At 35.6% G+C, this 23,208-nt stretch overlaps 1 protein-coding gene across 2 annotated transcripts in view; it reads right to left on the bottom strand.

Annotated features, from left to right (window-relative positions):
• Positions 1-1,966: 1,966 nt before the first annotated feature.
• LOC101863947 (nipped-B-like protein B) overlaps positions 1,967-23,208 on the bottom strand; it is a 57,368-nt gene continuing 36,126 nt past the window's right edge. For both annotated transcript variants that reach the window (XM_035970435.1, XM_005090044.3), the window contains 22 exons: positions 22,784-22,930; positions 22,095-22,229; positions 21,593-21,697; positions 21,107-21,160; positions 20,279-20,390; positions 19,709-19,854; positions 19,188-19,328; positions 18,582-18,675; positions 18,074-18,225; positions 17,657-17,747; positions 16,905-17,011; positions 15,603-15,669; positions 15,025-15,079; positions 14,011-14,146; positions 13,437-13,544; positions 12,285-12,494; positions 11,257-11,403; positions 10,694-10,811; positions 9,340-9,454; positions 8,913-9,090; positions 7,847-8,068; positions 1,967-7,356 (listed from right to left, as the gene is read on the bottom strand). In XM_035970435.1, the coding sequence (XP_035826328.1) occupies positions 7,114-7,356; positions 7,847-8,068; positions 8,913-9,090; positions 9,340-9,454; positions 10,694-10,811; positions 11,257-11,403; positions 12,285-12,494; positions 13,437-13,544; positions 14,011-14,146; positions 15,025-15,079; positions 15,603-15,669; positions 16,905-17,011; positions 17,657-17,747; positions 18,074-18,225; positions 18,582-18,675; positions 19,188-19,328; positions 19,709-19,854; positions 20,279-20,390; positions 21,107-21,160; positions 21,593-21,697; positions 22,095-22,229; positions 22,784-22,930 (2,883 nt within the window). In that variant the 3' untranslated portion in view covers positions 1,967-7,113. The remainder of the gene's footprint in view (positions 7,357-7,846; positions 8,069-8,912; positions 9,091-9,339; positions 9,455-10,693; positions 10,812-11,256; positions 11,404-12,284; positions 12,495-13,436; positions 13,545-14,010; positions 14,147-15,024; positions 15,080-15,602; positions 15,670-16,904; positions 17,012-17,656; positions 17,748-18,073; positions 18,226-18,581; positions 18,676-19,187; positions 19,329-19,708; positions 19,855-20,278; positions 20,391-21,106; positions 21,161-21,592; positions 21,698-22,094; positions 22,230-22,783; positions 22,931-23,208) is intronic.

The raw sequence follows: 23,208 nt of genomic DNA, 5'->3' as shown, positions 1-23,208 counted from the left end.
AAACCTCTGAATTAATCTTTGAGAGGAGGTGAAATAGTAGTAGTCTGCAATAGTGGTGGGTACACTGAAATCGAAATATCTATATTTTTACACATCGATATCCTAGCATCTGCGTTTGTCGCAGCCTGCGATTTTTGCATTTTTCAAAAAGAAAAGGCTACTTCATAACATAGACGTGTATTTTGATAATTTTAAGGTGTCCATGTATAGTTATTTTCACGCAAAGAATAATAAAAAGTACATTATATGATACTATTTATTATATATATTGCTGTTTGTCTTTTATTTTCCCCTCTTTGTTGGTGAGTTAATTTTTCTTATATATCTATTGGTGTGTGTGTGTTTATATAGCGTAATGTCATTTAATTTGATGTTCCTACATTAAAAAAATATATATAAATGTGCTATGTTAGAGCGTGTCTCCACCAAAACCGAATACCGACACTTGACACTGGCAGGCCCCTTGTGTGTGATTCCATAATTTACATGTAATATCCTGTACTTTTTCTTGAATTAAACACGTTTAGGGTTAAAACGGCCAATCTTCGGATAGGTGGAAACACGCCCTTATTTGTTACTTTTTGTGGTTGTTTGTGTGCTGTTCTAACGTTGGCTTCATTCTGTTGTGAAACCTTTATTTTTCAAGTTTTTACACTCTATGTGTCTAAAAATAATATTCTAGATGCTTAAAACAGAGCGCAAGAAATTCTGGTGCTTTAGATTAATTTACCTCTATACTATATCAATATATTACGTCGTCACAGGTAGTTGAAAGCTTGAAAATTAATGGCAACTTTTTGGGCAATTTTTGCCATTTTTGTGGCAACTTATTGGCAAAAAATGGCAACAAACGCAGATGCTAGGATATCGTATCGAAGCAGTGAGAAAAATATCTATATTTTGATATATGCCGTCCACTCAGCACCGCATTTCCAGGAATTAGCAGACTGATTTTATAATTTCTCCCACAATAAAACACCAAAAAAGTATATTTTAACAAGTTTTTAAAAAACAAAAAAAAGAGAAGAAAACAACCGTGTTTCGGGCGTCGACATTTTGGAAATAATAATTTTGTAGTATAGAAAAATATTGATATATTGATATTCCTTGTGAAAAAATATCGATTTATTGAATTCGATATTGCTGATATCACCAATCAGTCTGTAACGTGCTAATGGACTTTAGGTAGCCTACATACCACTGCCATTGTGATTCTACACTTCAATTGGAAACAAAAAGAAGACAGTTCAATTCAGGGTGCCATTCTGACTGTTGCATGAGGTAGTGGAATCCTTGCACAGCAATTTTTGACTTAAGATCAAACAGACAATTTTCAAGGCAGCACACTTCTCTTCTCATCACATGTCCTCTCCCCTACAACACTGAACTGAGAAAATTTTCAACGAACAATGCAAAAGAGGGGGACCATACTCGGGTTCAAATCTCAATCCATAACATTAGTTAGCATGCTCCTCAAAGTCATACTAAACTCCTTGTCGACAGCTAAGGGAGTCAACAGGGAAACTGCAAATAAGGAATATTGTATGTATCTTTTTTCGAGTTCACTGCACCTAAATCTGCCTCAAGTATGCAGTATGTCAATATTTCAGCGCCTATAAAAGGCTACTTGCATTGTATGCTTCCCAGGAAGTTGAGATTGTTTCAGAATGCTCTCAGTCTCAGGTCTGCTGAGGTAATAGTATAGATTGTGAAGTGCAGAGCTTGCTGTTGAGCGAGGATTTGTGCTATACAAATGTTATCTATTATTTTTTATTAAATATGCCCCAGCCACCTAAAGCACCTCATAAGTCTGTCATTATGCAGAGCAGAGCTACACCTCCGTGTTGTACGTGACAATTGTCTCTTTCTTGGCACTTCGCCCACCTGGTGCTTCTCTATTATGAAGTGTCAATTTCCTAGGTTCTTTCTTAAACTTGTATTTTATAAAGCAAAACACAAAACACACTTTTAATGTTCATTCTTAAATAACTTGAAATTTTAATTTTTTTTGTTTTTGTCTGAGAGTTTTTAAAATATGTCCTTGGAAGATTTGATCATCATACACGACCGACCAAAGACGATGAAATGAACATTCACAAGATGAAAATAAATGGAATCAGTGGCTTGCAATATATAAAACCCTAAAAAACTATTTACAAACAAAACAGGCCACTATACTTAAGACCTGCATTTCTGAATATGGCAGACAGAGCCCACGATGACAATTATTACTTTTTCATTAAACAGCAAGGTCGAACAATTTAGAGAACACACACACATGTATATATGAAGACAAATCAAGGTGACAATGTTTAATAACTTGAAACAGATTTACAAAATGAGATGATGTCTGAGAGAGGGGAACATATTAAGCAATAATGAGCACTCCTGTTGGTCTTCTGTCAAAACATACTATTTTCTTCAGTTACTGCAATTCTTGAAAACTATACTGCAGTCAGGATAGACATACATGGACCAAATAGATCACCACTTCGTCAGTTTTTGGTGCATTTTTCCTATCTCTTAAATAGATAATGAATAGCGCATACTAAAATAGAGCTCTACAGTACTTCACATATTTAAGCATCCCACAAATGGAACTTAAGGATATACATCCCCTACAAATGATGCAATAAATAAGTCCTGCAAATTCATCTATTGCCAATAAATACAAAGGCACAAACATCAACTTCTTGCTGAGAAATTACATCAAAACACATTCACTCAGGAATAAAGCAAATCACTCACACTACCAAAATGTCCAAACAAGCAAAAACTTTGGATTCAAACAACTGTACATGGTCTGATTCTCACAATATTTGATCTAAACATTAACAATGTAGCTATTTGAGTTAGACGTGAAAGTACTCTGACAACTTTATAAGCTCATTGATAGATAATAAAGAAATATAAGAGGCAATGTTTCTCTTTTTACATTACAATGCTTTGCCTGATCCTGTGAAATCCTGTGAAATAACATTTCGTTATTCATGACTTTAAAAACAGGGAAAAGATTTTTCTTTCAAAGGTTCCCTTGAGATTTTTCCATTATTTTCAAAGATCTTTGTTAGATAATGGTTCGGACATCTCTAAAATCTATCTTAAACAAATAAGGAATGATTACACAGATATTCTATCAAAGTGAAACCCAAAACTGGGAGCCACATTTTTTTCCTTTTTTAAAAAAAAGTGAAAGCATTTCTGTAGATGAAAAACAATTAAATTTTTAAAAATTACTTATTGTTGAAATTTCTGTGGCTTACAAAACTGAAAAAAAAAAAAATGGGTCGAACACACCTGAAACTAAAATCCCAAGCATAAAAGGGATAAAATGTAAGTGAACACTGCAAAATGACTCAATTCAAAAGAGCAATAACAATCGACCTCCAGCAGAAAACTAACTTTGCTGGAAATGTTTGAACATTGAAACTGAAAACAAAGCAATGACTCGAGCATACAAAACTCAAAATTTATGCATGAAAATGCTGATAATGTTTGTGAGTCTACATGCTAACAGTCAATCATAACATACTACATCTAAACGGGAATTCCCCCCTCCCCGACTTAAATAAGAAATTTCTAACTTATTTCACAGACTACAGAGAACATCAGTGAAACAGATAAGCACTATTGACCAACAATGAAAGTCAGCAACTGTTTCGGCAACACATGTCCAACCAGAATATCCTTACTTTGTTGATGCTGGATATCCAGTCTTTCACAAAAATTAGGAAAACTGAACAGTCCTTTCCTCGGCACCCTATTACTTTCACAATAGGAAATGAGCAGGTGTCATTTTGGAAAATGAAAATGCTGTTATGAAAAGCATGCAGGCCACAGTGATGTCAATTTAACTGCTTTTGATGAAAAACTGAGTTCATACTCATAAACTATGTGGACAATGATGTCTTCTTGTCCCTTATAACAATGACAAACTACCAAAAAATGGTGTCACCAGAGTTCACAAGAAGCCTAGATCTGGTGCCTTTTTGGTATAATAGAACAAGCATAAACCTCAGTGTCTGTTACAAATCCGTAACTGGCATCAAAATCATTATCAGCCAAAGGAAACAACTTATAACGAAGACTTTGGATTCATGTAAGATACAGCTTTGAAATACAATAAGTGAAACCGTTGCCATGGCTTTAAAAGTCTGCCTTGATTTGTTAACCAATTTCCACATTTTAAATAATAGCTTTCACCAGCGTGATGAACCATTCTTCACTTTTTTAGCTATGAAATAAGTCTCTGGAAGCAAAGCATAATTTGAACTAAAAGGATAAGAAAAAGATTAGAAGGTGTTACATAAAAGATTTAACATAAGATAAACAAAGCTATCAGAAACAATCTGTAATTCAAGACTGAACATAAGAGAACGACAGAAGCTCACTAAAGTCTGGAGCTTAACTTATGTCTGACACCTTGACATGTGCGACACCCACAGCAGAGAAGGTTCAAGAATGCCTTCAGAAAGAATACAAAATTTTCACGTCTATGGAGTTATTTCAGAGACAGGCAAATTCGACATTTTTATTTCAACATATTCACAAGGCAGGTCTTAAATTACAGCATTTGTATGCAGATTTAATAAATAAAAATAAAAGGCAATCCAATAGAATAACCGCAATTCCAAAATTCCCCTACTTCATGTACAAAACTCTTGCCCAAGTAGCATTCATGCAAAATACCCCAAGAGGGGATCGGTTTGGCAAACACAAGACAATATACACTGACCACCTGTACAATTAACCAGAATACCTTTTCGTTTCAAATCATCAGGCTGTAAGAATTCTTGAAACCGGAAGAAAAAAATGATGCTCAGTATCAAAGACCAGTTAGAAAACCATTTTTAACTCATAACAGAGTTATTAGCTCAAAAGAAGCTTAATCTAAAACTTGGTTAAAACAGAATGTCATCCCAAACACATCCATTGCCGGAAGCCTGGCACAATCAGTGCATGAAAATATTCTGGAATGAAGGCCAATCAATTGCCATTATAAATTTGAAAACAAATTTTTACCATCAAACCAAACACCCAAACCCTAGCACATGGTGTGGCAAAAAAAAAACCTCAACAAAACTTGTCTGTTGCTCAATTATTTGTACTTTAAAGCGCAAAGCTTCTTACGCAGAGAAATTTCAGTTGTTTCTTCTCTTAACCCTTTCCAGTTCATATTCTTCCTCCAACACTGGTCACCCAGTAATTCAACTTAACGTGGTTGTGAAAATAAATTCCAATTGCTGATGCCCGCTCTGACACTTTTCTCAATTGTGAAAACAAATGCTGAAGTCAGGGATCAAATTTTTATCATAGCCAATCCTACTACTAAAGAATTCCCATGAAAGAAACAAGAAGTGTGCCCAAAAAGTTTCAGAGCGTAAATCTCTAGAGGAGTATTTCTCACCAGTGATTGAACAGGAAATGGTTAATAAAAATAGAAGAATGCCATTTTAAAAAAAATTTCCACCATAGCCTTGTTCTCGGCACTTAATTTTTAACCCCCCCCCCAGTCTTGTTCCCCAAAATGATATCTCGCCCATAAGATGTTCAGTTCATGAGCTCTTTATCTCATATTTGTTTCTGTCCATGAAAAGATAAAGAATTTTTTTCTTTTAATGTAAACAATAAATACATGTAGGCAATTTAAATCTGCACTACCCTTTCCCAATAAGGACACCAAAAAAACTAAATGTTTACTTTTGAAAACATAATTACCAAAACAACACATGAACTTTCAATCCTTATTACCAAATCTAAAACCAAGAAATAAATAATCTAGTTCCATATTACTGAACATCCCTCTCCGCAAGGGTCAATTGACTCATCCGGGACGAATCAGACCTACATCCAACTGCATTTCTCCACCGTTGTATTCATACAAATGAAGGTATTCCAGGGAACTTTTGGTTGACATTGCTAAGCCATATTTTATTTTGTATTTATTGACTTATGACCGTGTAGCGTTGTTTTTTAAATAAATTTTCTGCGGCGATTTATGAAGGCAGTCGAGGCAACAAAGAACACGGATGTTTGAGGAGTACCATACAAAGAAGGACTATTCACAACGACTGAAACCATTTCTTCACAGTATACGGACTGTAAATTGTGTTGGGATGTGTTTTTAGCTGCGTTATAGTTGTGTTGTAGCTTTATCTTGTTTGTTCCTGCATTTCTTCACTGTCAACTTAGAGGTGCAAATAATTTTATGTCTCATACACCATTTTTGTAGGGGTCCTGGCAAGTTTAGGAATATATCCTGGCAAATAGGGAGAGATCTAAGGCAAAGTCCAAATGTTGAACGTGTAGATAGAGAAAACAAAGACTTAAAAAATATTAAAAGGTGGAAAAATGGCAGACTTTCAAAGTTGACCCAAAATCGTGCGTCTCTGAGTGCAAATCCGGTCAAAAACCTGCGCTCCGAATGAGTTAAGACAACCCCGAAACTGAGGCAGGGGGAAAAGGCGCTATTAAAAAAAAAATATCTAGTCTTTGAAAACAATATTGTATTTTTGAGGTATGTGATGTTCCAACTTCAAGAAAACCTCATTTCTTTTCCCCACACAGCATTCAAATAGTATCTTTAAGAGTCACAATACTGGTCCCTTTTTCAAAAAGCTACAATAATATGAATGCACAATCTATCCAATGTTCATGTTATACACTACTTACCACAACATGAAGAACTAAAAAATGTCCACACACTTGACACAATGACTCATACCAAACCAATCCAGGCAGCAGCACACAACTTTCCTGTTCTCTCCTTAAACATCAGAACTTGACAGCAGGCTTGGTGTCATGAACCTCTGCAGAATTACTAAGTTTCTGAATCGGTCAAGGATTCTGCATCATTCCGGTAAGGGCAACAGTGCACTCCCATTAGTGAATCACACCTAGTCCACAGTGTCACTGAATTTTAAAAACCCACTGCACTACAAAATAGACTCTTGCAGGTAAAAAAAAATAAAAAAATGCTGTTTCATAGAACCATCGCGCGAAGCACTGCTTTGACAAGACTGACCAAACAGGAATGCTCCACAGAAGAAGATTGAAGGTAAATGAAGAGAACAACATCAACAACAGCTGGAGATTATATTAACAAGGAACACTTCAACCTACGAAGTCGGGGTCATCATCACTGTCATCATCGTCATCACTATCTAAGCGTTTCCTCTTCTTCCGTTTCTTTTTCACTGTTGGAGTTTTATGGCCTCCCGACGCTAAAAGTTTGTGAGCCTTTTGAGAAGAATGGTGGTGGCTTTTCTTCCTTTTCTCACTATGGTGATGGTGCATGTGATCCAATGGAAAGTGTGATATTCTTGGAGATCTTGAAGATGAAGAAGACGGATTTCCCTGCCAAAAGAAAAAAATAATTTTTAAACACCTCTGTAAAATGTTTACGTCCCTCTCAACAATGTAAGGTTAATAACATGCTGGTCGCAGTTAGGATTGAGGAACTGGAATTTACACAAAGACTGAAAATCAAAATCACCAATTTTTTAAAACTTTTTGGATTAAAAAAAAAAAAATTCAGTTATTTTAATTGATATGTGATAGGTTGTTTACAAATAGTGCAAAAAGATTATTTTTAAAAAGTCAGTTGTCATTCTTAATAAACAATACATTTTTTGCTCCCAACTAGTCTGATTTTGGCACATTTATGTATACAAAAATACATCTCTAGATGTCTATTCTCAGAGAAGTTCCTGTATACTTCATGACACGAGATAACCAAATAAATGTACATCCGTCCGTGTTAGCTCTGCTCTGATCAATCAGCAGCTACACATGTCATTCATGTTGTTCTTACACAAGAGTTAACAAAAGGAATCTGAGCACTTACAGATATTCCTGAGGTAGATGAATTGACTTGAAGTGGATCTAGGTTCCCATCCCCTTCAACCCTTGAAGTATCCCCGTTCCTGCTGACCCCTTCGCCTGCATCGCTTTGATGGGACGGAGATTTGTTTGCACCAGGCTGTGGCGTGGCTTTTCCAGCGGAGCGGCCTTCGTCACCACTGTCGTCATCGTCCGTTGGGTCTATACTCATCATCAAGTCCCGGAACTGTACAATAACATTTTCAAATAATTTAAAGTGAGGCTTAGTAAAGGCAAGACCATCACATAGAAATCTTTGATCTTAATTTTCACAAGACAGAAAGGCACATGCAAAACAAAACTTTGGTGACTAGTTTCTAGAGACATAAACAATATCTTTTAAATAACGTTTCCAGAAATAAGCTGCTTGTGAAAATCTCTTGTTCAAATCTCCATCTTGCAACATACTACGCTCATGTCCTGTTCCCTTTAATATTTTAACACCGGACATCACAATTTCTGAGAAGGCATCTGCAGATAATGTACAAGAGCACTTGTCATATTTGTTCCATCCACAAAACTAAGCAGACTAGCCAGGATAAGAAGAGGAGTTCAGTACTGTAATGAAATAACTTGATATGTTTAAACAAAAATCAAGTACAGCAAAGAGACATATCACTGGTAGGAAGACAGAAAATTTAAATCAACAAATGTTTTAAATTATTGATCTCTAGAAGGGGTGTTCCCACTATGCCAGAGCCCTCATTTAGTCCAAAAACCTAAATTGGTCATTTAATCAAATGAACCTATTTTAGTAGTTCTTCATCTAATTAAAAAACTTTAGTAAGAGAGACCTGTTTTGGACAATTGCCGACTATTAATTTAACATTGGTGTTATCATAAAGGACTGACCAAGCCATAGCGGTTCCAACAGCAAGCTGCTGCGAGCAACTTGCCAGAGAAAAGGAATTTAACATCACTTTTCTCTGTCTCTGATCCCTTCATTTCATACAAACAAAATGTCCCGTCATACAGGTAGACTATGCCATGGAAAAGCGGAAGTTTCACACCATCTTACCACACCATCTTACCTCAAGATAGTCTTCTATCAACTTTTGTCTCTTCTCTTCCTCACTTCTCGTGTCCTCTTCATATGTTGACCTCAACACTTGCAATGTGTGCTGGGGTTCAAACAATGGCAATGCTTTGCGATTCAATGGTTTCTCATAGACCTTTGCTGCCTCTGTTGGGGAATACCTATGAATTTTGCTGAAATACGAAGAACAGATTGCATTTAAAGAAGCTGTGCATTACACCTGAATATTTTAAAATATGTCTGAAACTGAGACATAAACAAGATATATTTATTCAAAACATTGCAGTGTTTAGATGTGTAAGTGTTTGTACTAAAATTCAATCATAAAAATATGTACAAATAAAAGATTTCATTTTTTCTTCACTACTGAAAAAAACTTAATTCAGAATGTTTTAGTGCCTTACTCTTGAATCAGAACTTACCCTTCTGTCAGGCCATACATCTCTTTGAGATGTTGCTTTAGCACCAATAGAAGAATGCATCCTTGAGAAAGATGCATTACATCTGTTAAAGGTTTTATGTTCTCTGGTAGTTTTTCTGAAACAAAAAAAGGCAAATAAACACAGGTCAAAGAAACAAGAATAAACATCACTTCATGACATAAAAAAATGATGGTTCACTGCAACCAATATGCCATGAAAACCTTGCATCAGGCTGCTGAATTGGGGTCTAATGAGCACAATAAAAGCATTCCAAGGTGTGCCCACTGGTGCTGTGCCATTTCAAGGGGGTGGGATTTCCCCATCAACTCTTTGAAGCGTGAGGTCACTATTCATGCTATTTTAATACATGTACATGGTACTTTCTTATATTTCAAATGTGAAGGGGAATGCCTTGCAACAATTTACTGTTGATTTCTTGGAGAAAAAAATTTCCTGCGCCATGAGAGTCAAGCGCCCTTGTGCTATGCATGGTGAATGGTGGAGCTAGTCAATATTGAACAGTGGTTATTTAAAGGAGTTTTATAACTTGCTGGCTCAGCTTTTCATTCTTGTAATCATAAAGTATAAAAGTATTGTTGTATTAACCTCACTGATTTTAGAGATATTATGTTGTAATTTTACAACTAGTTTAGAAAAATACGGGGGGGGGGGGGACATTATCTGTAAAAATTGCATGACACTATAACGGTTCAACCACGTGTCAGATAGCTGTGAATAGCAGAAACACAGAGACGGTTGAATAACTAAGTCAACTGGAGACAGATGTACCAGTTTAGCAGACCTTACCACGGACTACAAATTCTACCCTCCACATACACACACAAAAATACACAAGTATGATGAATTGTAAAGAAATACCAGTAATCTTCCTGAGAATGTTCTGTTTTAGTAGAGGTTTTACGGTACTCGCAACTGCATAAGGTCATATGAGCGCCAGAAGAATAGAGGTGTTACAAGAGAGTAACAAACATAAAAAAGAAGAAGGGGAGATAAAAACGATAGATGTTTAATAGGAAAGAAGAAGCAAACCACACCAGAGCACCCGCCAACCACCCACTCAACAATCTTCCTGAGAATGTCTACACAACTTTTTGCAATAGACAAAGGACACCCCCTCCCCCCTGCATTTTTTTTGCAGGGCAAGACATTCAGTTCAGACAGATGTAACGAAAAAGCAAACAAATTTTATTTATTTTTTTGGGTCTCAATCCTGTTGTTGCATCCATCCGAACTAAAAATTTCCACCAATCAGATTCAGATTCTCTTAATACAGAAACAGGATAAAACTTTTCTACCAAAGACCCTGAAATCAGCATCAATGAAGGAAACTCACGAATCAATGACTCAGGATCATCATCATCATCATCTTCCACCATATTTACATCTCCGTTGGGCAAGTTTTCAGATGACACACCGTTCTGGACTCCAGTACTGTGCTTGTGAAGAAGATTCTGAGGAGCGAATTTTTTAAAAACTAAAACTAAAAACTGCATTTCATGGCTTCAATAATTATAATCATCAACAAACTAAACACAACAGAAAAAATGTCATAACCCAAAAGCCTACTCTCAGGTACAAATCAAGAGGAAAAACATTAAAAAGTTATACTCTTAAAACTCCAGCATTCTCATACTTATTATCCGTACATGTAGTAATAGTATTCAGTTTTTAATCTTCAGTTCATATGTCATTCAAAAATATGCAGACACAAATCACATTACTTATCTCTGTCAAGTCATTTAATGAACGCTTTTTTTAGTTGAAGTTCCCCTGAACAAATTTTAAAAACTGACGATAAAATTACATGATTATGATTCTTTTCATATTTCTTCAAGAAACCAACCACAATAGAAAGAGCAATTTCAAAAATACATTTCAGCTGGTCAAGTTCATTACCTCTCTGAAGGACTGTAACAAGTTGGATCCTGTCACTGACACGATGATGTCTATTTGATGTATGATGAACAAAGGTTCGTCTTGATTTTGGAACACAAAGTATGCCAAATTGTCAGCGATGAACACTTGTTCCTCTAGTGAGATTCTCTGAAAATAATACAGGGAACATTGCAAGTCAAAATATCAGCAGTTTCAGTGTCTTAGCAGTTGAAATAACTAATGCAAAACAATGCCATAGACTTTCATTAAACAGTTCAAAGCACCAAATCAACTGGCATGAAAGTGAGAGATTAATTCATGAAAAGACGTGTCTAAATTCTAGGACAACTTCAGCCTCAAACAAAAATTCATACTACCAGAGACCTAGCAATGTAAACAAGACAGTACAGCTTGGGCCAGACTGCGAATCTGACTAATCCCGTGACAACAGGAACTGGGGCGGTAAACTCAAACATCGCTGATGCTAAGAACACACACTGTAAGTGCTGTGCCGCAGTAAACTGCACTAATTTTTTTTAAACAGACTACTTGAATTAGCTTTTTTTCCCCCATTTTCCTAAAGACACTGAATGAAAGGTAAGTCAATTGGTGGCTAAAAGTATTATTCAGTGAAAATTTGTTTCAAAACACACACCTTTGTATTCACCATGAAAGAAAGCGTGTGTTGTAATTTGGGCAATCCTAATTGCGGTCCCTTTTCCATTTAGTGCCCCTGTAGCGTGTTTCTTATTTGGATTTAAACTGAATTAACATTATATCTAATGTCAAAATGGGAGAGGCGAACTGACGCAAAATACCTTTGAAGTTTGCAGCCGCATGGGATAAGACTCTGCATGCAAAATTTGTAAAATAATTATCGCCACTAAAAATGGATTTCATTTTCGGACTCAGCGTATCAAAATATGCAAAGTGGCTCGCATGAAACCTGATCTTAACCGGTAATCCACAAGACAGAACTTACATCTTTACAGACTTCTAAGAGATAGATATAGTTCTTAAAGACTGAAAACATTTACCCTCACACTTACCGCAGAGTCATCAAAGAGGTTTAATGTGGAAGTCAGCAGTCCTCGTCTGTGAGATCGATTTGCTCTTAGCAACGAGTACAGGAATGCATTGAGTGCTTGGGGTTGATTTTCATCATTGTATCTCAGCCCTCTGATCGGTTCCATCGGATTACTCGAGTGAAACACTTTCTGGAGCCTGTAAGAAGCTTTCATTCCCTGAAGGGCCTTCATCTGAAAAAGGAACAGACCAAGTCATCAACTCATTCCCTTAGTGATTGTCATAGAAGAAATTCATTTCCAATTTATTCAAAGCTACTTTTTAGTCTTTCAAGTTTTTATAAAACTGCATTGATAAACAGAAAAGCAGTATGACAGGTACATGAAACAAAGAGAAGCCAAATTCTTCATGGCATTTGATTTTTTAAAAATATATCTTTATTTACACATCACAACAATCTCTCTCCTAAAAAATAAGGTAAATCAGTAGGTTATTCATAAACTTTCACACTTTTTGAGACTATGTAACATCATTACAAAGAACAATCATTCTAAAGGTAGATTTCAAAGACTTCATTTAAAGTAGGACAGAATAAATTTAGCAATGCAAAAGCAAATTCAAGGATAAAAGTTGTCAAACTAAAACTTTAAAACCTGGAAAAAACATTTTCTTTCCCGACATTCATCATTTTCGTTCACCTACCTCCGCAGCAAAGAAAGCAAACTTAGGTCGATCTTGGATGAATCTAACTCTTTATATGACGTTTTTTTCTATATATGTGCAACAATTTCACTTGATTTGACCACTTTCAAGTTAAATGTACATCGACTGGAATTCATGTCCTGTGTCTTTTTCTCCGGAGGATGATTTTCTCACTGCGCCAGAGCCCTCTTTAGGTACAAAATTTGACAGTGACATAAACATAACTAAATTGGTCATTAAATCAAAACAAATAAACCTGTTTTGACAATTCACCTATGAAAGAAATTTTTGTAAAAGAAACATTTTCAATTATAGTAAAAAAAAAATTATGTCGTAGTTGTAAAGGAACGTCACCCAGCCGTCAATAGCATATCATTTGCATAGCGGTACCAACCACAAGCCGCTTTGAGCAGCCTGCTGCAGAAAAAAAGTTAAAATAACGAACAAAAGAAAACAAATACAAAAATTCTTACATGAGTGAACCCAGGGTATTTCTTCTCAATTTCTTGAAGTTGCTGATCTGCTTTCACTCTGATTGCGCTTTCAATATCAGACCCCATACTGATTAAGTAAGGGATGCACTGAGGAAAGATTGAAAGAAGAAAAAAAAGCAATAGTTGTTCATTATCCATACCCATGAAAACAAAATTTTCACTTCATAAAATATTATATTTTCACAAAGTCGAATTCCCTTGACAGTGAAGAGAAGACACCAACATCAAAATGAATAATAAAAAGAAGAAAAAAACTCTCTTTAATTAATAAAATTTCATTAGCAATATGATATCCCACTAACATCAAAGAAAAGAGAGCATTTACAAACATGTCAACCTCACTGGGAAATGCAGTTGCATATTCCTACCTTCTGTTATACATACGTTCCCATATCCTCATATAAAAGTTTCAACTTGTTTCCTCAGATAAAAACCCATCACATCATCATTGTCACAAAAAATTTGAACAAGGAGAAGTTGCCCATGAAAAGCCACAAACACCACACAGCATGCAACTTTAGCTTTGAAGCCATCTTGTATTCTTCTCACTCACCTGGACGGGATGAACAAGACCCTGCCTTAGAACAAGGGTGACAACATTTAGAGCTGTCAGTCGGACCTGAGAGTTGTCGTGGAAGAATGCCTCCATAAGTTCTTTCAAATATATTTGCATCACAGTACTCGCCATTCTGTACGAAGAAGGAAATATATGTACTTACTGTGCCGACACAAATGCTATAAGCTTGAAACATTGTGAGAATAAACATGATTTCCAACCACTGATATAAACACTTATTCCATTACACACACATGCTACATGAACTTCAACCGGGTCAAATATCATTCATACCAAAAAGACAAAAATTACTTTTGATTGTTAAATCAAGTCAGAAGAACCCAAGCATCCATATATAAATCATGAGACCAATATGAGCTGGTTGTCATAGGAAAAAAGAAAAGGAGGTGCACTTTTAATCATAAAGACCTTTCCAGTCCACTGAAAAACTTAACACATTACACCCTTACTAGCTAGGAATCGGGAACATTTCCAACAGTTTGTGCATACAAAAAGTTATATTTTTCTGAAACTACAATCATTTCTCTTTCCAAGTTTTATTTTTCCAGGAATTTTGGAATATGTTTAGTATTTTTAAAATGTGTTTTTTAAACGCTTGTATTCACAGGCGGTGGGTTCCTTCCCCTGGCTTAGGATTTTGGAGTAGACTTTCCGTTCAGACCCTTAGGGTGTAATGTGTTTTAAGTTTATACTGGTTAAGATTTATTATACTGAAACCACATTGGAGCATCCAGGACAAGACGGCAAGTATACTAGAAACAGTATCTTATGCCTTGTCACATCAGACTACTTAGCTTTGCTTAAAAAGCAAACAATGGTGCAAACTATACAAATGTGACCAATGACATTATTCCTCATTTTGAGGGGAGGACTGGTGAACAAACTGATCATCACACACACATACTCAAAATGGAATAGGTCCACACCAAGGAAAAAGATTGAGGGACAAACAAAAATTCTATCCCATAAGAGAATGAGATGGAAACATACCCGGACTGAACATCTCCCATCTCTTTCAAATCTTCATGCTTGGAATGCTTCTTCCCTGCAAAGAGAATGAGAGTAAATATGTAAACATTCAAATCTTAGCAAACCACACGACAAAAATGCATCACATTAAAAACTGGCAATAGTTAGACAGCACAACAAAACCAAGTGAGCCACTTTCTTCAAGAGGACTTAAGGATTATAACAAAACATTTATGAGCACTTATTGGTAACATTTTACTTAGCAGCCCATTGGGTTAAGTCATCCGAAAACAATATGCAATAGTATAGCGTATTCCTTGACATAAACATTCTATTAAGTCAATAAAATAGTCACATAACTTTAGAAAGCGCTTCTGTTCTGAAAGCTGATTGTATATCAAAACTGAACACAAATCAAGCATGGGGTTGCCAAAACAAACAAAACAAAAAAAAATTCTGTCAATGATTAAAATGTGTTAAATATTCACAAAAATGAAAAGGCAAATAGTACAGTTAATATAAATCTGAGCAGTAACATCTGTAACATTTAGTTCAAAGCAGAGCTAACCATCTATTCTGAATATCAAAACATCACTTACAATCAGCATCAGACTTTGACATCTGGAACTCCTCCTCTAAGAGATACGTTTGAAGGTTTCTCAGGACCTAGAAAAATATGAAAGAAAAACAAAAACCCATATTAAATGTACCAAACAGATTACGACAGAACTTGGAGAGCACAGGCAATCCAACAAAAATGTGTGTGTGCCTGGTGAAAGGGACCAGAAGACGCATTTGCTCAAACCGAGATATCAGGTTTCAAAGGTCAAAAAACTAAGTTCTATTAAAAATGGATTCTTTAACCATTAATATATCGATATTTACAGGGATTGAGTTTCTTGTACATTAAAATACATTTTTTACATGTTTTTTAACACGATGTATATTGCATAATCCCAAAAAATGCGCAAGAGAATTGGTTTTCAGAGAACACACTGCAGATGGTTTCTCTTGTCCATTCATAAAGTCGACCCAATCACATTGCATACCAAAATTTAGGTCATTCTCTCCTCTCTCTAGTGGCGGGTAGTGCGCATGAATATCTAGAACATGTAAACAAAGCGAAGCTTTGCGCATTCATACCCTTTCGCCTTTTTTGGAGAGCAAACTTGTATCGCATTTTTCTGCCCCATGCAAACCTAGATCTATTTCTTGAACTCTTGTTCAAGGTGGTGGTGAATTTGTTTTGAAGACGTAATTTAAACACTTTGAAGCTGTTCTTTTATCTTAAATGCTTTATAAAGTTGGTTTGTGAGTAGCAAATGTGTTGTCAAGTTGTCTTGAAGCGTAGATATATCTATTTGAAGCAGAAACAAAGGGGAAACTTTAAAGCCGTTTTTCTCAAAACTTTGTTTCTGTACCCTGCCCTACAAAATCACCCATATCTCAAAAACTACTGAAGATATCTTTAAAATTCAAAAAGCAATTTGTTCAGATATGATCTCTGCACATGAAAATGCAACAAAACGTGATTCTTCAAAATGCATCATGTGGTCCCTTTCACAAGGCACGCTCACAAATTATTTACATATGTCGATAATAATTTTATAGAATAACCTCATTCATGAATAATTAACTATCAAAGAAAGGAAAAAAGGAGCAAAACCAGGAAAATTTCCCCTGCTGTGAAATAGATCTGTAAAAAAAACAATATCATCAAATACTGCCAATTTATTTTGCCATTACCTAACTATAATAAAATATTCTGTTGCAGTAAGATGCTCCCAAGGTGTTCAAGAGGCCAGAAGGATTGATATCCACTTCAAATATGGCTACACCAACAGACATGCACAACTTGTACACACGTCACATAAACACATAAGTTCAGTTTTACACAGTACCTGACATCTCAGTTTCACTGATGCCATTGGGTCAGTCAACAGTCTGTTGTACAGTTCCTTGAGAGTTGGTGCCAACATAAATGTGTAGTGTCGGCAAGCAAAGAAACCTATGAAGGAAAAAATAGAATATGAAATCTTTAAAGTAAAGATAATCTTTTCTTCACAGAAAAGAAATAAAAGCGCCTTCTTAGCCTGAAAACTTGATGCCCCTAAGCATTCACAAACTTTTAAAAAGCTCAGCATTTTTTGACAACATAAAGGATTCCTATTCCACTTATGATTTACAATTAAATTCCCTCCCCCTCCCCATGTAAAAAGTTCCAGCATCCAATCCGTACATTGGGGATTGCCTTGTTAGTGAGACAACTTCCAAGGCTTTCAGCATATTGTGGTAGGGTGGCCAGTTCCTTTTCACACCGCCTTTACTTCCCCACCCATTACTGCTGGGTGGGCAGAATGGGGCGAAAAAAATCTGTCTGAACCGAGGCTCAAACCAGGACTTTCCACTTCGGAGTGCACTACATCTTACATACAACACATAAATTACTCAGGTAAGCCAATCTGATTTCTAATTTCCTATGAAACAAAGAAGTTTCAGAAACACTGGGAACATTGATGGACCATCCCATTTAGCCCTTTACTTCATCTCATATCAGCCTATTAAAGCTTTTAAACGAAAATGGTCAGATCCCAACACATATGTAGTATCAAGTTACATAGAAAGCCAACTACAACTAAAAGACAAGACTTACCAATTGCTGTAAGTGCCTTCAACTGTACATCTTCATCCTCATGGTTCAGAAAGTAGGTGAGCACATCAAACACTGTCTCTCTCACACAAACCTGTGATTGATGAAATCAAACAATGTATTTGAATGGCATTTATCAAATGAGGGGATTACAAGTAAAACAATGAAGATAGTACACCCAAAACAGCAATAAAGATTTACCAGAAAAAGAACACTTCACTAAAGAATAATAATTTTAAAATTAAAAAAACAAAAAAAAACCCCAAAGGAATCAGCACACTAAATCATCAGTCATGTATTGCATTCATATTTCTAGGTTCTTATCCAAAGGAAAAGAACATTGCATAATCACAATACCAGCACAAACAAAAGACTCCCCCAAAAAATGACATATCCCAAAGTTGGCGCAATAACACTAACCTTTGTCTCCCCCATGTCTTTTGAATCCAAATCAAAGTGTTTGCATAACAGCCCAACTGTGAACAGAGCTCGTAACAATGTGGGTCGTCTCTGCTTCAGCGTTGGACAATCCTTGTTTGTTTTATGATCAAGCATTAGCTTTGCTAAGACACCTGGAGAAAAACGGGACAGAGTTAAGCATCAGGATTAAAAAACTGAGATTTTCTTGTGATACCAGAAACAACACTGCAACTTTGTTACAGAATATATAGGTCCACAATGAACAATAAATAACAATATTTGGACTTCAGTTGCTTAGAGCTTTTTCTTGACCCAAGAAACCTAAGTGCAAAGAAATTCCCCTTTAAATACAAAAAAGTGATAAAGCAAATTAATACCATTCCTCCATAACCTTTTAAGACACAACCAAAAGGAAGACTAGGGGTAAAAAACAACAAATCTTATTTGCAGAAAGCTATAACAAAAACACAAATTGAATTAGGTACCTGTATCTGATAAAAACACATACCATAAAATTTTTTGAAGCAATCCTTGACTAGTTCATAGTTGTGACTGACATCATTTACAACAGCTCCAAGGCAACTGACACAACTTTGTACAACCTGAAAACAATAAATTTTTATAAATTTCCAGCACACTTGGCTTGGAAATGATGAACAAACATCAACAATTAAAAATACTATAACATAAAAAACAGAATCCTTAATAAAAGGGCTTGAAACCATGAAGTTTATAGTAAAAGAAGCCTTAAATATATTTGAGCACAGACAACTCATACACATCAAGGATTCACAAATGTGTTCGAGGCGTCCATAATTCGGGTAAACCATGTAAAAAAAAATTTTTTAAAGAGATATCAGTTCAGGGAATGATAAATAGTTTATCTTATCTGTTTGTGTTCTCTGAGCCCGAATTAGAGTAAAAATAAAAATCTCAATACTGGGCACATTGCAGTTTATTCAAAAAGTCAGAGTGAATGAAAGATTATGAAATTGTGTTTGTGTATGTACATGTATGTATGTGTACGTCTGTCAGTGTGAGCATACATGCTTGTGTGTATGTAAGATCCAATTCTCCATTCTAGTGACCGAAAAAATTCAATAAACAAGCTCACCATCATCCCATGCTTTAGGATGAGCTTGATCATGTCTTCCTCCACCTGGGCCAGAAATGATTCACTCGGATGGTCCATCAATGGAATCACAAGTTCAAGAATTCGGGCGACATAGTGAAGCACCATGAAGTCTCCCTGAGTCTGTGATTTGATTGGGGGGGGGGGAACAGAGAGAAAAAAAACATAAATAAAAACAGATAATCTTCCTTACCTGAGAATCATTTCCAAATTTACTGAAATAGCAGACAAACCTTTCTTTTTTTGCCCATACTGTTTTACTGAATCTCAAAGACAGAATTATGCTGGTCATTTTCTCACAACCCATGCTTTTAAAATAATATATTTGAAGAGTTGGGAAAGTTTATCCCTCAAGAACCAATGGGTAAATCTGAGTGACATACAACTCAAATTAATCTTTAGATCTGCATAGTAAATACATCATCAACTTTCATGAAAACCACCAAAGCCAGTAATCTTTAGAGTTAACAGAAAAAAAAATTAGGCATGAGTGGACTACTTACATTGCACTTTATGTCAAGATAAGGCTGTAGTGTGGTTGCGTGTTCCACCATGAGATCAGGTTTAATCTTACTGAACAAATAGAGTGTTGACAGACAACCAACAAGACGAGTATTGCTGGTCTTGCTCTCTGCACCCTCTGAACCCTCTGAAAAAGAAAAATATGCATCATGCAAAAAAATGTACATTGCTTTAGCCTCCTTTCTTGAAATTATACAATATGAGCTAATATTCAAAGGGGTCCATTGCAGACAAAATACATGTATATCCAACATATTTTAATAGATGAAATTGAAGAAATACAACATCTACAAACTGCATATCTAACAAAACATTGATTTGTTCACCATTACAGGAAACAAAGTGTACCTTTTCACTCTAACCCCATCACTCCCCCACCCCCCCCAATCACCATCCAGTACAGTTCTATTCCTGACTGACAAAACCATTCACTCAGGTTTCTAAAAATTCACTTCCCATAACAGTAACACTGATCACAGGGCTTTGAAACGTAAGTAAAAGGTAAATAAAAGCTAAAACAATATCCATTCAAAGGCATTCACTCCACTCACCAACACTCTTCTCCTCTATCCTGAGAACATTTTCCACTAAACAATCAACAATCTGTTTGCAGGCTGTAATTGCAGCTTTATTGTAGTTCCCATCATCATCCTTTTTCAGGAGCTGGGGAGCAATGAAGAGTACAACATTAACTAACACAAAATGAAAGTGGCTCCCAATACAAGAACAATGATGAAATTAAAACAGGGTACATATAAAAGTGAGGTAAAAGAAAATAATTTTATAACTTGCACTTCAAATGGGAACAAAATGCTACTTGGGAGATTAATATAGATACAATATTGTCAACATGCTAAAGTCATCGGCCAAGTCAGATTTACATTACAGCTTTCCAAAAAAAGCCCAAAATAATGAACATGTGCACCCAAGTTTTCTAGGTATAAAAAGATATCATTATGGTCCAAGTCAAGAAAAGATGTGCAAACAGGCAATTTTAAAAAATAATTTTTTTTTTTAGTAGTTTTACTGCGCTTAACTGCATAAGGTCTATGAGCGTCAAGGGGTGGATGTGAACAGAGAAGTCCTTACAGGAAATCAGAATTACTCTGTTCACCTCTTTAGCTTCAACAGCACAAAGTCTGCTTCGACTATCATGCACCCTGGAAATTGCGGGTCACAAGTGTGTGACAAACATACAAAAGAAGTAGAGGAAAAATGACGATAGTAAGGATTAGGAAAGCAAAAGCAGCAGTTCCCTGTTGAAGTTCAGGCAGAGTTATAAGCGTGATATTGATGAATCAGCCCATTTACAATTCTACTGTGCATAAGAACTTACAAAATCAAAGACACATAAGAGAAAAGAAAACATCAAGACTCACATTTTCAAGAAGTTGCTCAAAGAACTCATAACTTGTATCCTTTGCTGCAGCAACCTGGAAAAAAAATATAATGTTCAAAGTACACACAAACCGAAACTCAACTTTTTGCAAAGACAGCTAGGAAAAAAAACATAAAATACTATACAACTAAACATTCTAATCAGCTAAATTTATTAATTTTCACAAAACAAACTTTTAGTGAACAAATCTGTCACTACAGGATCTCCCCACTCCCCCCTTTATAAATTCCTCAATAATTCATTTAAAACAGAAAACCTGCACAACCCAGAAATGAAAAAAGACATCATTCTCTTCAGAAGGTTTTGACTTGTCTAAGACAGAAAATGCTTCGGCAGCTCAACCCTTATACCACGTCACCAAGCCAAGATCTCACCACTACTTGACCATCAAATGATTTAAGAGAAAAGAGAATTCATGGAAACAATACACTACTACTAAAATGAATTATATCGAGATCATACTTACAACATCAGTGATGTTCATCACTTTCTGTACAAGTTTGCCTGTGTCTTTGTCCCTTGTTCCAAGAGGAGTGAACCACATAGTTTGAAAGACTTCATTTACCAATTTCTGAAAAGCCAAATAAATCATTATAGTACACTAGCACATATGAAAATATTCCACAATCAGAGTATGCACAAAACCACTTTGAAGGATGCTTGTACGAATCAGCTCTCACATAACATGCTTAGGTACTCACCATAGCCTCTTCTAATTAATTAGTTTTTCAAAGCAAACTTCTCAATACCAATATTTACTGACAAATTCAGGAAATCATAAAAAAGATTTTGTAACAATACCATCAGTTCAAAGTTGCTCACCTTGATTCGCTCCTCATCATACCAACACAAATCACAACGTTCAGTCATAATCTCTTTGAAAACTGAACACTCTCTTTCTTCGCTTATTATTTTGTAAATCAAACAGTTGGTCTCTTTCACAATATTGTCCATTTATGACTGCTCACCTTGATTCCCTCCTCATCATTGACCCTCCTGATCATCTTGACACACATTTCAGGAATTTTGTTGAAATCACCATGCTCAATGCAAATGTCTTTGAAGATTCTGATCACCCTCTTTCTCACACTAATTCCTGTGTCCTGTTAAAAGCGAAAAAGAAAAAAGAAAAGAAAAAAACTGTAAAAAGCACAAACAAATATGAATACAGAGATAGTAATGTTTACTAACCGTATGAATAGCAGAACAGTATGTGCTATTAGGTATATCATCTTTTTTTCCGTATTCTTTGTTTTCACTATTTACTACAATTTTTCTTTTCTACTATTTTTTGGGTTTATTTTACTTTCTTAATTGATTTACAATTAAAATCAGTGAGAACTTAAGACTCTACCTATACCTTTCTAAACAACCTATAAGACATTACTCAGGGAAGGAATCTGGTACAAAACAAACAACAAATCCAAGACATCAAATCATTATGAAAAGGCTAAAAATGTTGGGAGTCTGAATTTTACAAAAACATTTTGTAACTCATAAACTTGTCCAATGTAAAATAACTAGATATGGGGAAGAATAATCTCATAAATATCAAACGTCATTTGCTTTATGTAACAAAATGGTTCATTAACAGGTGTGGTAAAAATCTGCTGCTTTCTATAAATGAAAATAGCTGCCTTGTAAAATTCCAACTCACAAGAATTCTGTCAGACAGCATGTCATAGTAATTTGGAATGAGGTCAGGCTGGATGAGAATGAATTTGCCAACAAGCTCAATGGCAGCTTCTCTCACTGAAGTGGATTGGTCGAGGAATCTTCCATGAACCCCTCTCTGCATATCAGACTGGAATATGTAAAAAAAACAGACTAGATTATAACCACGCATACATGTTTTTCTCAAGCTAACCGACCTGCTGAAATCTCTGAAACCATTTCCAGCTTTTGTTTCAAGCCAACAAATACAAAAATAACATATCCCAATAACAACTCTCAGACAGGATTTGACCTTAAGTAATGTAAAATACAAAGTACAATACACTGCAACTTGACAGAGTATAGAAGAAATTCAGATTTTCAGGAATTAAAGCCTCCTTGAAACAAAAGCGAAATGGTTATCAGACT

The sequence above is a fragment of the Aplysia californica genome, unplaced genomic scaffold (genome assembly GCF_000002075.1).
Source record: "Aplysia californica isolate F4 #8 unplaced genomic scaffold, AplCal3.0 scaffold00012, whole genome shotgun sequence".
NCBI classification, from domain to species: domain Eukaryota; kingdom Metazoa; phylum Mollusca; class Gastropoda; order Aplysiida; family Aplysiidae; genus Aplysia; species Aplysia californica.
The sequence above is the reverse complement of the archived record's forward strand: the minus strand, read 5'-3'. Positions and strand labels throughout refer to the sequence as shown.